This window comes from Echiichthys vipera, assembly GCF_963691815.1.
Source record: "Echiichthys vipera genome assembly, chromosome: 10".
Taxonomy (NCBI): Eukaryota; Metazoa; Chordata; class Actinopteri; order Perciformes; family Trachinidae; genus Echiichthys; species Echiichthys vipera.
Window position 1 is genome coordinate 11757258 of NC_139835.1, and position 16443 is coordinate 11773700.

Sequence of the window (16443 nt, forward strand, 5' to 3'; positions counted from 1 at the left end):
TTGAAGATAAATCATCTATTTCTCCACCACAATTGAAATAAGCTTTATTGTACTTTTATCTTAACAACCTGAATTGTATGTCAGGACTGGATGACTGCAGTCTTGGATTTTACTATTATGAAATGAAATGATCAGTCTTTGTGTCTATCTTGCTTTGTCATTAACCTGCCCCAGTGAAAAGTGAGAATACAGTTTATTTTCTTCACTGAAGCTTAAGCCACTTATTTTTCCCTACCTAACTTGGTGTACTTAAGGGCTCACTCCAATGGTTCAATCCGACGTGGCTTAAAGACAGACACCAGTGAGGCTGTGACCATGAGGAGTGGTCTGGGCGTCAATTTGAAGGATGTGACAGTCTTTAATCGAGGCAGAGAAAAAGGTAGAGGTTTTTACTTATTGATTCACACAGTGACCTTTACTATTGCAGCCTATGCCTATACTTATATTTAAAAACATTCCTGTAGCTGCACTGTTATATTTTCCGTGATGTATAATCATGTGCAATTTAAACATGATCGCAAGGGGGGCAAAAACTGAGGCAAATCAGTATTTGAACATGTGTCTTTGTTTCGAAGGCACAAACCCCTGTGCCAAGAATAATGGAGGCTGCCAGCAGCTGTGCTTCCACCTGGGTAGTGGTCGCCGGACTTGTTCCTGCGCCCATGGTCGCTTGGCAGAGGACGGCTTTGGCTGTGAGCGTTATGAAGGTTATCTCCTCTTCTCTGAGAGGACCATACTGAAAAGCATTCACCTTTCAGATGAGAATGACCTCAACTCACCCATCCAGCCTTTTGAAAATCCTGCTTTTTTCAAGAATGTCATCGCCCTGGCCTTTGACTTCAGTCAGAAGACATCTCGTACCAACCGCATCTTTTTCAGTGACGTCCATTTTGGAAACATCCAGATGATTAACGATGACTGGACAGGAAGATCTATTATTGCAGAAAGTAAGTGAATTTTAAATTCCCACAGTGTTTTTTCAGTCCCTATGTCCTTAACACACACATACACTTGCACAGTCACAAGCTTTATTAGAATTTGAATCAATTCAGCTGTCTGTGCGTCATCTTAAAGGCTCACGCTTCACTTGCTTTTTTAGCAGGTAACTGCTACCAGAAACACATTCTTACACTCCAAGTCTGTTTTATTTTTCTACTTATCTGTAACTACGTTGATTGCATATTACGATGTAATCGCTGTCAACACTTATTTCTGTACTACACAGTAGGACTGGGTATTGTAAAAAACCTTGCGATTAAATTCAATTTTGATTATTTAGGTCATGATTAGATTCAATATCGATTGGATTTGATATTGATCTAAATGCTTCAATATTGATTCAGTTATTAGTGTGGATGACAGAAATACACAAATAATTAGATTACCTTCTGAAAATTGTTAAATTATTATGTGTTCAGTATTTGTACTGGTTTACAACAAACTGCCCCCAACAAAAATTAAGAGAAGAAGATATTATTTAGAGAAGTAGGTAGTATTATTATTACTATTAAAATTACTTCATGAACAGGATGTTAGGATGTTGTATGACAAGTTATGGAAAAATGGAGAACTGAAGTTAGGCAAAAGATAGTGACTGACTGCAGGTCGGCTGAAAAAAATGACTACTACTACTACAATGCACCAAAAACACCATTACTTAGACTTAGACTTCTCTTTATTGATCCCTTTGGGATGACTCCCGCAGGTAAATTGAATTTCCAGCAGCTTACAAAGAAGGTATAAAAGTATAACATCTACTATATACAGTATAAGATCAACAATAACTCTTAGCTAAATATATATAGAAAGTAAAATAATAAACTCTTAAATAAATATAGATGTAAGAATACAGGTCAAATAAAATTCACGGAAAATTAAATCAGATAAGTTAAGTGTAGAGAAACGTAGATGTAAGATAAAATATGTATGACTATATGGCAGTAATGAGCAGTAAGATTAAATTATTGCACTTAAGTGGTGGATTAAGGTATTGAACAAAAAAAAGTGTCCAGGTATGTATGTATGAGTAGATTATTGCACAGTCCTCAGCTCCCACTCCTTCCTCCTCCTTCCCTTCTGTTTCCTCCTCCCCCCGAGTGAGGAGTTGTAAAGGATGATGGCCTGAGGGACAAAGGAGTTTTTGAGCCTGTTGGTCCTACACTTGGGCTGGAGCAGCCTTTCACTGAACAGGCTCCTCCATTATGTGACCAATTTTAGCCTACTAAAGGTGACGGTTAGAGTTAGACATGAAAACCACTTGGTTAGGATTAGAAAAAAAGACCTTAGTTTGGTTTAGTACGTCCACGGCATGAACGGCACCAGGACACGAGTGGCCACCATAAACCCTGCTTGCCCCCGCTCAACTAGAGCTTCACTATAATGGAAATAATCAATTTCAGAATTTTCTGAATCAATATTGAATTGAGAATGTAATATTGCATAAATTGATGAATCACTATATATTTTCCTAGCTCTTGTACACAGTGGTACTATTGCTGAGCAGATCCAGTACAGTACAGACACTGACACAGTCAATAATCGTGAATATAGAAGGGCTAGGCAATATATCCATATCGTGAGACTATATTGTCTTAGATTTTGGATATCATAATATGAAATCTCTTTTCCTGGTTTTAAAGGCTACATTACAATAAAGTGATGTGATTTTCTGAACTTGAAGATTGTTCTAGTTGTTCTATTATCTGCCAGCCCTATTAAATATGGTGTTACTTTTATTTTTCAGTTTTAATCATAAGGGCAACCTTGTCAAGAAAACAATACTCTCATAACATTTATAATATGTACAATGGTAGCATAGCATTAATAGCATTTTTTCCTTCACTCCTCCATTCTGTCCAGCAGTTACTCCTCTGAAAAGACCATTTAATACTAAATCAGTAGGGTATAATGCTGTAATGTTGGAAAGGTTTCTGCTTACTGACTGTCACAGATTGAATGATGGGACCAATCCCTCTCTATTCCTTCACTAAATCCCAGTCAGTCCGGTCTTGATAAGCATGACTGGAGTCAGATGAACAGCAAAACCCTCTGTTCTGCACGGCTAGCATCCTCTGCCATTCTGTGAAGTTTCTACTAGGAACAAAGCTCAGCACCTTCTCCACCCCCTCCTCAAACTGGGAGACTGTCAGCATGCTACCACTCCTACCCATCTACCTGACCTAACTCCCACATTCCTGCCGAGGGAGCTGGATGCTTATTTATTTATCTTCAAGACATGAACTAGCGTTAATAAGAACCCTCTGTCAGGGTTTGTAAGTGTCCTTCACACTTTAGCACTTGCTAAATGCAAAACCAAAGTGGTGCAAGGAATTATTCTGAGTACAATTTAGATGTTTGAATCCATAATACATGCCCGTGTAGTTTATATTAGACAATGGCTACACATTGTTTTTAGGCTGTTCAATTGCATACAACTCTGTTAGGATACCATGACCTTCCCTGTTATCAATTAGCTTATTTGATGTTGAGTAAAAGCAACATGTCCATCCTTTTGATGAAACAAAGAAAGACTCTCTTCTAATTCCCTCTAAAAGTTTCTGCCTGCATCGCGTCATTGAGAAAAGGTGAAGATGTTAATCATCCATATTTCCCTAATTAAACTCCATGTCCCCCATTAATTACTCCCTCGCCTCGCCAACAATTTGTGAGAAACTCCAAGCTGCCAGACGCTTTTTATTGCAAACTATTAATTAGTAATCGCCTGACTCAGGTGTCCTAAGTATTCTAGAGTAAAGTTTATGGGTTTTAGATAAGGGGATATAGCCAAATCCTCTAGCATCGGCCACATGTTCAGCATTAAGGCAAATTAGGGGCGGCATTGACAAATTAAATTCTGCGCTAAACAGCAAAGGTTTAAAAAAACGAAAAGATTAGGCCCAAGATATTTGCCAAATGGTGGACACAGATGTTATGTGAATACTAAGGCATTGTTAAATTGATTTAGGTTTCTGTTGAATCGTCGTTATCAATATCTCATTGAGTTGAGAAGAAGGTACTACTCTGGCCTTTCTAAGTGTTTTCATTTTTACTATACATCACATGAACAAACAAAGAATGCAACACCTGATTTATGCAGATAATCGTTTTTCAAAACACTGACAGTTTGGGGCTAGTAGCTTTGTTGAATTTCAATATATGGGCAGTATTAGGGTAATACATACACTTTTCTTCTTTCCAAGGTAATGTTATACATTATTTATCTGATTTTAGAGAATTTTTTCTTCAACTTTGTATAGTGGCACAGACGCACAAGGGTGCCTTGAAAACGCACAAATGTCAAACGCACCGGACTGTCAACTGTTAGTAGGCAGGTTGGGTTGGTGGATGGGTTAAACAAACACCAGACTTTCACCCAAGAGACAGCGGTTCATGTTCCATTCATGCCCCACTGTAGTTACGTTACAAAAGCGTTTATTCTAACCCCACCTACAATCATTTCCTTATCCTGAAATGGCAGTATGTGACGAGTTGGGATGAGAACGGGTTGTAATTTACATGCATAATATAAATAATAATAAATGTTTCTATGGTTTGGCATTTTCTTTTGAATTTTGGTGTCACAGTCACACTATGCAGTGTCATAGTCACACTGTATGCAGTGTCACAGTCACGATATATGCAGTGATTATGTTTGTGCAGTGATTATGTTTGTGCAATATTTAAACAGTGGAGGTCATATTCAATAGACTATTTATGAAGCATTGCCATAAAAAAACAGAATCTACAGTAAATGATCAAACATGAATCTGTCCAGGTGTTCTGTCTGTGATCACTGTCTCTCTCTGGAGGTTTCCTCCTTTTCACTGCCATTTTTGCACCAACCTGGGATGCTGCAAAGGTCTTATCATATTCTCTGTTTAGGAAATTGGTTTGCAATGAAAACATATTTAGTTGCTGTCTGAGTGACTGTTCTATCAACAAATGCTGCCTGCCCAGTGTAGTGAGGTGCAAAGTCATTCCCCTGTCAATCACCAAGGATTCAAACACAATTGCTGCCTGCCATCTGTTACAAGCAAAGTCAATTTTTTTACCTAAATCTGCACAAGGCAACTTTGCAGTTTAGTGGCCCCAGATGGCAGTGGCAGATAACTTAAAGGTTCGATTTGGGTTGATATCATTACTCCACACAACAAGATATCATAACATGCTCCATAGACTTGGTTGCAGCCATAACTTGTGACTGATATGATAGATGTATTTTCTAAATGCATATGTAAACATGAATGTCCTTGTCCACAGGGTGGCCTGTGTTTTCATTAAACCATGTTTTTATGGGATGTCTGAATTCGGTCACTTGGTTAGGACTTAAACAGATGTCTTATGTATCTGTTCTTTTAGACGTGGGTTCAGTGGAGGGTCTTGCCTACCACCGGGCCTGGGACACCTTGTACTGGACCAGCTCCACTACCTCAACCATTACCAGACAAACTGTGGACCAGAAACGAGTTGATGCCTTCAGTCGGCAGGGTGTGGTTCAACTCTCAGAGGAAGATCATCCTCATGTCCTGGCCCTGGATGAGTGTCAAAAGTCAGTAGCTTTTCTAGGTCTCTAAACACTCTCCAAATGATCAAGTTAATCCGTTAATCTAAAAAAGGTCTGAGTCTAAATTCAGCCTTTGATACTGTCACACACAGTATTGTATGTATATGTAGATATATTTTAGTTACTTTCATTAACAGTATTTATTTTATTTGCCATGCTGATGACACCATACTCTACATATAATTCGATCTTTGTCATATCAACATATTAACATCTATTTAAAGCCCCTATGTGTAGTAATTACTGTAAGTGATTGTAGCATCTTTAATGTTTTTCTAATGGGGTTTTTGCATAGACATATGAAACAATCGACAAAATGAGACAAAAAAAAGTTTTGTTTTGTTTTTATCACATTATTATTGCATTTCAATAATCATTGTGGTGACTATTAGCCAGGATCCGTTCAGCGCCATGGTTTTTGTCCATTATGACTGAAATACAAATTGTGTTTCAGGTAGCATTTGTATTTTTATGTCATGTGTATGTGTTTTGATCTGTTTGAGCTACTCCCATAGCTTGTTGAATGGCTGTTTTTATGCTTTTAACTGCTTTTATGTGAGCACGCTAAAAAAGTGAATATGTTCGTCCTCCTGTTGTACTAGCTAATTATTATTTTTTTTGACCTAGACCTACACTACATCCTTGGATGGCTATTTGGCACCATATCCATCCCACTCCAGAAACACTGTCTGTTAATTAGAATTCAAACTCAGCTGATTAATTAGCAGTCCCTGGTTGTGACTTCTGACCGGAATCCTTATTATCGCACTAGAGTGGACTTCCATGACTTCATCATAGTATAAAGTGAAAGCCCAGAAGAAAAATAGGTTTTTATAGCATTTGAAACATATCCACATCTTTTTTTCTATGTTTTATCCCCTTTGCTGTGTATTTAAAACATGCACCATTCATCTTACAAACCCATACAAACCATGATATAGATCTTTCATTTATTTACTCTCACTGCTATTATGTGTGTTGTTCATATTCCTAGAGGGGAAAATATGAATAAATGACCTCTATCTCACAATGTATGATGCTAATCCGTTTTATCAAACTGAAACTGAGCTATGCTATATTGGTGATGAGTTCCTAAGGGCAGAAATGGGGAAGCTGATGACAGGCCATGGAGGTCTTGGCAACATGTTGATAACAGACTGACATATTTGCATAAACCTCCAGCAATTTAATTTTGTGACGAAACATAAGAGCAAACGTCTGACTACCTATATTTGTTTTCTAGTACTTTTTATGCTCAAGTGATGTGAATTTGGCCTATTTAGTGCAAAAAAACTGTGAAGGAAAATACTGATCACTATTCATTGTTTGCTTTCGTTGTCCTCTCATATTAGCCTGATGTTTTGGACCAACTGGAATGAGCAGAGACCCAGCATCATGAGATCCACCTTAGCAGGCAAGAATATGAGGATTATCATCAGTTCTGACATCCTGACACCCAATGGACTGACTATTGACCACAAAGCAGAGAAGCTCTACTTTTCAGATGGAAGCCTTGGCAAAATTGAGAGAAGTGACTATGATGGTTCCAGCAGATATGTGAGTATATATGTAAATTGTGGTTGCCTATTTTTGAGCGAAAGGTTTTTTTCCTGTGTAAAATGAATTAGCTTTTTGTTTGGCCTTGGTATCAACATTTTAATTAAAAATCCACGTTTGTATCACACCCTTTGAAATTCCCATGATTCAAAAAATGTTTTTTATGAAAACGAGCCAGTGACTCACAAGTTAGAATATATTTTCCTTCCCCATTTTGCTTTCAGTGATGGAGATGTTTCATTTCAAAACATAAGCAACAAGGATGTCAGACTGATCTGCCCTTTTCTCCTGAAATTATTATTTTTTTCTTCCATTTAATCTCCCTCCCCTATTGAGCTCCTGAAACATGATCCTCTATAGAGGGGATAGGATCTGAAATACCTCTTGATGTTCTTTCTGATATTTCAGCTCTGAGCGCACAGATGGTTTCCTTAAGCACAGAAGTCATTCCCTACTAAAGTAAAGAATCTCAGAAAAAGGGGTTCTCAATCTGTGCATGAAAAGATACATGCATAATGTATAAATTCCCAGCTGGATATATAAAAGATAATATATGAAGTGGATGTCAAAAATATTGCAGTACAAGATGGCCTTTTTTGCTATGGATTTCAGTTTTTGCTTAATATGACCTCAGCAGCTCGGCACCTTGGCCCATCTCAATTAGCTACCCATATGTTTGCTGAGTCGGGTCACAAGGCTCAGAGAGTCCTCACCTTTGGGTCCCCACCTGCCCTTGCTGCAGTGCAGTCCTGCTAATGAAGGCTTTGCAGTAACATCGCTCTGGGTGCAGATTCACCATTCCAATTAAAATGTGTAAATTAAACAGAGGCAGCTGATAACTTCAGCACCAACCCAAACTGTGGTTGTTAAAATCTTAAGACAACTAATCCAGTATGTACGAGAATCTTTCTGTGGAGATGGAAGATTAAGGCCCCTTGTCACTTTAGTGTGTTCTGATTTTGCAAGAAAAAATGCAAAATTTCATTTTTACAATAAGATGGGCTAAGCCCTAAAATAGATACAATAAAACACATTATAGAACACCAATTTCGTATAGAGTCATATGAATGTGAACTTATATGGCGGTGGAGTGTCCTCGAGGGCACATCTACCCCTCTTCTCTGCAGCAGTGCCATTACATGCTGACAGTATGCTTGGCGGCAGAGAAGAACAAGAGCTGTGGCATGGCTCACTCCCCCGTGCCATTTTTAGAGTGGAGATTCATGTTGTTAATGAAGGCAGTGCTTCACAAAGGGCAGCCGAGTGCATGATAAGGGAAGATGTCAGCATGTTGGGCAGGAAAAGATGCCCTTTTGTACCATGAATAGAGGGGACATAAATTGAGAGCTGTCTGGAAATGTCTGTCTGTCTGTCTGAGCTGTCTGTCCGGCGATGTTCATTTGAGTTTAATGTCAGCAGTGTGCTGTCTGGGCATGTTTTTTTTTTTATGCCATGTTAAACCGAGGCTCATTGAGGTCATCTGCTGGGTGTTTGTCCACATCCCATTGAAATACCTTATTTTAACATTGCTGAATAGTTTTGAGGGATAAAAACATATGACAAATGTTTACATTACAACAGGAGTTTGGCACAAAAGTAATATGTTGCAAGCTGTAAACTTAATGTCTCCCAAATCTAATTTACCATCAATATGTTCCATCTGACACCATCTGGTGTTCTATCTTTCCCTGTCTTTCTCTTTCTGTCTCTGTTTCTGTCTCTCACTCGCCTGATGGCCAGTTGTTGCTCGCACACGCTGCGCTCCTTTAATCAACACCTGTCCTATTAATCCCAGTATGGCACAGAGATAATGTGATGCTGCTTACAAGCCTGTCCCACTAATGGCTGAGACTACAGAGCTGCTGGAGGCCCTGATCCCCCCATCCCCACACAAGCCTGGAGAGTCCCACAAGGAGGCATCTGATGGATTCCTGCCTCCCTGCAAATGGCACTGTCATTTACTCCCCCAACATCTGGGTTAAGCAGTCATGTGGGCGGTGGGGGTGATGTGTTGATTAATGAGTCGAAACATCATCCTCAACATTAATTCCTAGGGTTGCACTCAAAGTTCTGTCGATGCTTTTTCCAGCCAGATCCTAAAAAAAGTTATTGGTTTGTAGATGGAAGTGCAAATATTGACAGTATGTATATGAATCCCTGTTATCGCTGTATCATCTATTCTGGTATATAGAATTGTGTACTTATACTGAAAATGTGCTAGGGCAGCATGATGGAAAGCAGTACTAACGTTAGTGCTTTGCTTTACAATTTTTAGGTCATAGTTAAATCAGGACCTGGAAACTTCTTTGGGCTGGCCATCTATGCAGATTTCATCTACTGGTCAGACTGGGCACGCAGGTCTGTGCTTCGATCAAACAAGTACACAGGCGGTGACACCAAGGTGCTTCGAGCAGACATACCTCATCAACCAATGGGAATTATAGCTGTGACAAGGGACACAAATGACTGTGAGTATTTAAACACCTGGGGATGAGCTTGATTTGATGACCACTGGATGCAATGTTGTGTCTGCAAATATGTGTTTATTATGTGTGTGCAGGTGCTTGTGTGATGATGTGTAGTTTGAGACCAACATAAATATGTGTCTGTATGTACTTTTTACTTTAGCAAAATAATTTGAAAAACAAAACAGTAACCAGTAAACGGTAAACTAAATGTAACCTTAAAAAATAAGAATATAGAATGGATATTTATAAATTAACAAGTATAATACAAAATCAATATACAATACTTAAAATAAAAGCTTCTCATTCTGATTTAAGTAAAACAGTGGGTATGATGAATGAATGTGGTCTTAGTGGCTAGAAACTTAAAATAAAAAAGTACCCTATGTTGTTAGGGGAGTGTCTAAACTGTTGTATAAAGTTTTATTTCCAATTAGGACAAAGGGAAGTGGGCTTAAGCGTGTCCCACTGTTTAGACTCAGATGCAGAGAGCTACACTGGTACTTGTTTATCTCATCCTGGAAATAATCAAATCCTATGACCTGCATGGGCACAGCTGCCAGTCTGCAGCATAATGTGCAGTGACCAGCAAATTGTCTTTGCATTGTTAACCTCTGTTTTCATTGTCATGTACAGTATATTCTAAATATAAGTGATCACACAACTGGTTTACCTGCAGAACAAATAAACAGTTTCCTCTCTCATGAATAAAATACTAATGACTGGAGGGCATGTGATAACAGAGGGTTTCCAATGGACACGCATGTCTCTGAACACTTGCACTTGATACTACTTCTCTTATTGCTAAGTTTATTTTCTACACTCTTGCTCAGGACTAGACAAGCACTCACATTTCCTTTATGGGTTATTTCTGCAGTTTAGTCATGCCATTTTGTGCAACACATGATTCCCACAGAGCTACACAGCTTTTTTTCATTCAGCACCCCAGGCAGAGCAAGACAAAATACGCAGCACTGTAAAACATTCACTACCTGTCGATGAGGATAGTGCTAGCCTTTAGCAATATAACAGCCCATTTTATTCATATTTTGACCACCTTCCATCCTTTAAATTAAAGCTAAAATTAAGTAAGAAAGTAAGTGCAGCATTTCCTCAAACTTGATAAAACTTGAACAACTTGATACTAGAAAAAAAAAAATACCTGTCCTAGAAATTTGTTATTGAATAAGAATAATTTCAGCCTATTTTTGGTTTTGCTGTGGATTTGTTATTCCTGTGGGTATCTTTGATAAATTATAAAAAAACACTGTTATGACATAGCACATCCTGTCAAGATGTTTCCACCTCAGGTGTAATTGAATTTTACAGAAGGAAATCTATATCAGCTATATCACCCATTAATGTTCAGGTTTGGTGTCAGGCCCTTAGATTCAAAAAGTAAGAGCTCCTTTCAAGGTATGCAAATGTTCTTTGACAGAGAAGGGGGTTATAACTTAAGATGAAATTTTAATTTAACACAATGTTATAGCAGCAACCTTAAAAGTATGTGCATAATAATGTATAAATTACTGATTTTCTGGCATGTGTCTGGGGGAATAAATCAAACAGTAATAAGTAATAATATCAGAGAAAAAAAATAATTGCAAGGTTCAGAAATGAGTAAGTGTTGTTGTAATTATTTACTCTTTCATTTTCACATTCTTGATTAGGTAGTACGTATGAAGTGGTTTAATTGTAGGAATAGACGCTGCGGCGGAGAGTTGGTTTATATAATTGATTGAGTATTGATTAGATAAGTATACAGTACAATAGCAGTAGATAAAGATAAGCATGATGCTTCTTCCTAATCCTTTTAGGACAAATAATGTTAATGTATGCTGTACATATTCATCGTTATTATTGGTTATTTTTATGTTTGGCAAAATGTTTGAAATAAATAAAGTACAGTTTAATAGTTTTCCAACCTTTTAAGAAATATATTATTCCTATAGTACCGTATTGAACATCTTAGACAAATGACATCTAGAAGAGTGTGTCCCAGGGGTGATATTCCCTCCGACTGCTTCTGACTGCTTAATCAGTTCTGCTTGATTGTTTTTAAAGGTGAGCTGTCCCCATGCCGACACATGAACGGAGGCTGCGGTGACCTTTGTCTGCTGACCCCATATGGAAGGGTCAACTGCACTTGCCGTGGAGAACGTGTTCTGTTAGACGACAACAGATGCGTGTGTAAGTCATGAGAGCATCAGATTTAATTATACCACAAATGCTCACCCTTGGAACATTGTCATTACAAGATATTGATTGCCATGACCTTGTTTATGGTTCTATTTATTTATTAGTGTAACCTGGCTTATGTCCACACTCAGGTTAAGCTCTTGTTCGTTGCTATTAACATGAACCTTTGTTATCGTTGAATGATGCCTTTGAAAATAACCACATACAAACAGCAAAGCATGGACAGCTGCTGTCTCTTTCACTTTGACTAAGCAGTAAGTGTGTAATGATTCCAGCAATCATAGTCAATACTGTTTAGGAAAACAAAACTATAATGCTGTGTGACTTTATGTTTATGCCAACAGATAGAAGAAAACAAAGTTGAAAGCATAGCGTGTCACAGTTACCTGCTTAAAGTCGCAAGACAAAAGCATTTCATCGGTGTCTGGCGTCCTAATTTGACAGATTGCTAGTTGAATCTGAAATGCAATGAGGATAGACCATAAGGTGGGAGGAGCTGTTCAAACGAGGAAGGTTTGGCCAAACTAAACATGGCAAGTGACTCAGAAGAGCTGGATGGTAGCCTGGAAGTCACAGTAGAGGACGACAGGCTTTTTCTACCACAGCCATATTTGGCTCATTACCAGAGGAGGAAGAAGTTTCATATTTTTAGATTGTGAAGCTGCAGGTAGCAGAGCAGAGACAAGGATTGGTCAATGTCTATAAATGTATTTGTTGTTGGAATTCACTTTACAATGTTGACATGTATTATAAAATCTGTATACTAGATGACATGAGAGAGAGAGTTACCAATTGATCACAGTATAAAAGCATTTCACAGCCAGATTCCCCGCAAGTTGAAGTATAAGGCCAATGGGGTTATTGAATGCAGTTATGACATTTACAAATACTGACCCAAAACTGTGTTGCTGGAGTAAATGTAGAGTTCAATGCAGTAGGCAGTGAAATGCTACATGTGCGCTTACTGTATGTATGAATCCCACAGTTGAGCTTTGAGATTTTGACAGTTGTAGTTCATCACCGTCATTGTCTTCTTCTGCAGCAGAAAATTCCTCCTGCAACATCCACACTGAATTTGAGTGTGGGAATGGCGAGTGCATAAACTACCAGTTAACCTGCGACGGACTAGCCCACTGCAAAGATAAATCAGATGAGAAGATGCAGTACTGTGGTAAGAAACACTTCACAACTTTGTCTGAAGCATATTTGGATAAGAATGTAAAGTAAAAAAAAATTAGATTTTAGAGAAATGATTGCCTGTTGCTTGTTCTCTGTCATTGACCTTTTTGGTACTAAACGGTGGCAAATAATTGATCAATTATTTATGTATTGTTTGCATAATGGAGTGGAATCACCAGTACAGTAAAAAAAACAATACATTAATAATTACAATAAAAAATAAATCACAATAAATAAAACAACAGTATGACCTACCCAACCCTCCCCAGCCCATCCCCATGCTACCCATGAATCCTATGACCACAGCCATTCGAACATAATTGAATTTGAAAATGATGTTAGTTCCTCCATCCCCAATGATGATATCCACAGTAATAGCCAGGACCATACATAACACATGTGTATACATATGAGGTGAACAAATATAGTGTGTTATGTACATGTATGTGTATGTATATTTATTCATAGTATATATAATATTCTGAATGAGTAAACAAGTAAACAGGCAAGTGAAATACATTAATGCATAACTGAAAAGAACAGCTGACAAATATGTATAATAAAACACTAATTGTCTCTAGTAGCTTCGACCAGTTGATCATAAAGCATATAGCATTTTGGTCATTTCTAACATTTTTAAACATTTCACTGTGTTCAGACAACAGGAGCTGTCGGAAGGGTTTCAGACCCTGCTATAACCAGCGGTGTGTGGCCAACAGTCGTTTTTGTGACAGAATCGATGACTGTGGGGATAACTCTGATGAAGCTTTCTGCAGCAGTGAGTCACTGCCTTTTGATCTCTTCAATCCGTCCTGCCTCTGAGGGCAAGATCCAGCGACACTAATGCTTATATTAATATGGCACGCCAAAACCACATGCTGTGCTAAGCCTTCACTGTCTAATGAGCCCATGATCATAAACAGTGCACACATTCAAAGAGGCTCCCAATCCCAACCCTTAAAAGCTGCCTGGACAATATTTTGTGTCCCTACACTATTATCGTCTGATTTAGTTTTGACCTTGATGGTGAAATAATCCAGTAAAAAGTATAGTTGTTCTAATTGCTCTGCCTCAATTGGACTATAGTGGGATAATATCAACATCTATAGACTCTGTCGGTATACCGTACCAAGCCGATTTAGTCCACAAGGAGACAGTGGCATTCTCATAATTAATGTGGACCTTCCAACTCAGCAGATGGGAATTTCAGGAAGGAGTATATCTCACTATGGTGAGTCATCTGCAGCATTGCATTTTATTTCTAATGGGACATAAGCAATAACTTTCTCTATTGCTATTAGAAAATGTAATTATAGTATTGTGTGTGTACTGTATATGCTGAATGCAGAGAGGTGAAATGACCAGAGCCACTGTGCAGTAGTTGGTAAATGAACAACAAAACCAAGATGCGCATCTTGCATTTTATGTGTCATTCAACTAAGAGTGCCATGACATTAAGGTAATGTTTATAGCACAGGCAGTCCAACTGCAAAGTTACTCCCACTCAGAGACAGTCACAGGTACAGCTCACAACACTGAGTGTTGTTTCTGTTATCTTTTTGAAATGCTAATTTTCTCCCCCAGATGTCACGTGTGGCTCATCAGAGTCATCATGCAAGGATGGGAGCTGTGTACCCAGCTCAGCCTGGTGTAACCAGGTCATTGACTGTGCCGATGCTTCAGATGAAAAAAGCTGCAGTAAGTCCTTTAGCTTGCAATTTGCATAGCATTCACAGTAAAATGAAAATGTAACACACAGCTCTATCTACAGCAGATCACAGGGATCCAGTAACTCAAATGCCCCATATTGTAAAAAAAAATGAATGCCCATGTCTAGTTTGATTGAGTGGGATAAATCAGGTCGAGTTGTTATATAAATAAAATACAAAGTTCAAAGTACAAAGTATCAAAACGCTCAATCCACAGAGAAAGTCTATTCATAAACTTTGCCTTTAAACGAGGGTGAATATACTGTATATAATATTATTATTATTATTATCATAATACTATATATTCAAACATTAAAGCATGTAACCATGTTTAGTAGAAACACAAAATACAAGTATGAACCTGTGAATGAGCATAATATGGGACCTTTGAATCTGCACTCGTTACTCGGATCCGAATGACTACTGGCCCTCTCACCCTTACCTCCACCTTGGCTGCCATTATGATGAGACAATTATTGTGGGGCTGTGTTTTGTATTCAGACCACACCGACTGCTCTCACTTTTACAAGCTGGGGGTGAAAGAAAAAGATTTCATCAGCTGCAACTCCACCTCACTGTGCATCCACCCAACATGGATCTGTGATGGTGCAAATGACTGCGGAGACTATGCAGATGAGACCGACTGCCAGGGTGAGCACCCAATACAAACATACACAGAGACGCACATTTTTGTGTGTGCATTCAGAGACAATTGAAGGAAGCCATTTTCAATTAGAAACGACTTAAGACAGATCTCAGTTTTGAAGATGATTATGACAGTGGAATAAGAGATTCAGCGATAGCTTAGGAAAAGATAATAACCCCAATTATTTTTAATGCTCAAAGGACTGATGTGGTTTTGTTGTTTGTCCCAGTTTCCCATGGGCAGAAGTGCGAGGAAGGTCACTTTGCTTGTCCAAGTGGGAACTGCATCTCCAGTGTGTGGCTGTGCGACGGCCAAAAAGACTGTGAAGACGGAGCAGATGAATTCCAGTGTGGTAAACCAACAAATCTTACCTCATGGAATAGCTACATAATAAACTGAAATGATGTTTTGCTGGAAATAGAAAGAGGTGTTTGTTTGCTATACACAACACTGTCGGCAATTGGAAGGATATTTATTTTCCTTTAATGAGAAGCTATTTGTTGTAATGCTTTTGTCATTTGGAGAGATCCAGGCCTGCAACAAATAGCACATACAGTATATAAGGAGGAAACAGAGAGACAAGAGATGATTGTTTTTCATGCCATGAGGACATTTCTCTTTGCTTTGTTTTGCTCCCCCTCATTGTGTTTTTGAGATTTCTCAAGTGGATGTTGCTGCTCGTTCCAAAGTCTAATTGTAACCCTGAATTCAGAATGAGGCTGTTGATGACACACGTTTTTCCCCATTCACTCCTTGAATTATAGCACACAGCACTTACAGTGTAACAATTAATTAATGAGGCATCACTCACTGAAAAGAGTTATACTGAAGATGGAAATGTGGGTTGAAATGGAAAGTGGTGGCTTATGAAAGGATTACACAGTACCATGCCACTCCTCTACTTTCCTCACCAGAGGCATTCTTACCTGTGCTTTGATCCATGTTATGTATGCAGAACCTACCATGACAAACTCAAGATCTTGCCAATTAAACAGTAGGACCGTAATTAAGTCATGGTATGGATTCAAATAATTTGCGCTCAAAACTAATAGCTTGAACTCATACCCATTAATGTGTAATTTATTTTGGCACCAAAGCAAACTGGACTGGGTGCTTTAATGTGGT

At 38.4% G+C, this 16443-nt stretch overlaps 1 protein-coding gene across 1 annotated transcript in view; it reads left to right on the top strand.

Annotated features, from left to right (window-relative positions):
* Positions 1 to 16443, top strand: part of lrp1bb (low density lipoprotein receptor-related protein 1Bb) — a 287271-nt gene that overhangs the window by 204625 nt on the left and 66203 nt on the right. Inside the window, exons 40-50 of the mRNA XM_083922252.1 lie at positions 255 to 379; positions 576 to 947; positions 5359 to 5548; positions 6916 to 7120; positions 9396 to 9588; positions 11650 to 11775; positions 12827 to 12955; positions 13622 to 13741; positions 14548 to 14661; positions 15174 to 15323; positions 15548 to 15670. Of these exons, the coding sequence (XP_083778378.1) occupies positions 255 to 379; positions 576 to 947; positions 5359 to 5548; positions 6916 to 7120; positions 9396 to 9588; positions 11650 to 11775; positions 12827 to 12955; positions 13622 to 13741; positions 14548 to 14661; positions 15174 to 15323; positions 15548 to 15670 (1847 nt within the window). The remainder of the gene's footprint in view (positions 1 to 254; positions 380 to 575; positions 948 to 5358; positions 5549 to 6915; positions 7121 to 9395; positions 9589 to 11649; positions 11776 to 12826; positions 12956 to 13621; positions 13742 to 14547; positions 14662 to 15173; positions 15324 to 15547; positions 15671 to 16443) is intronic.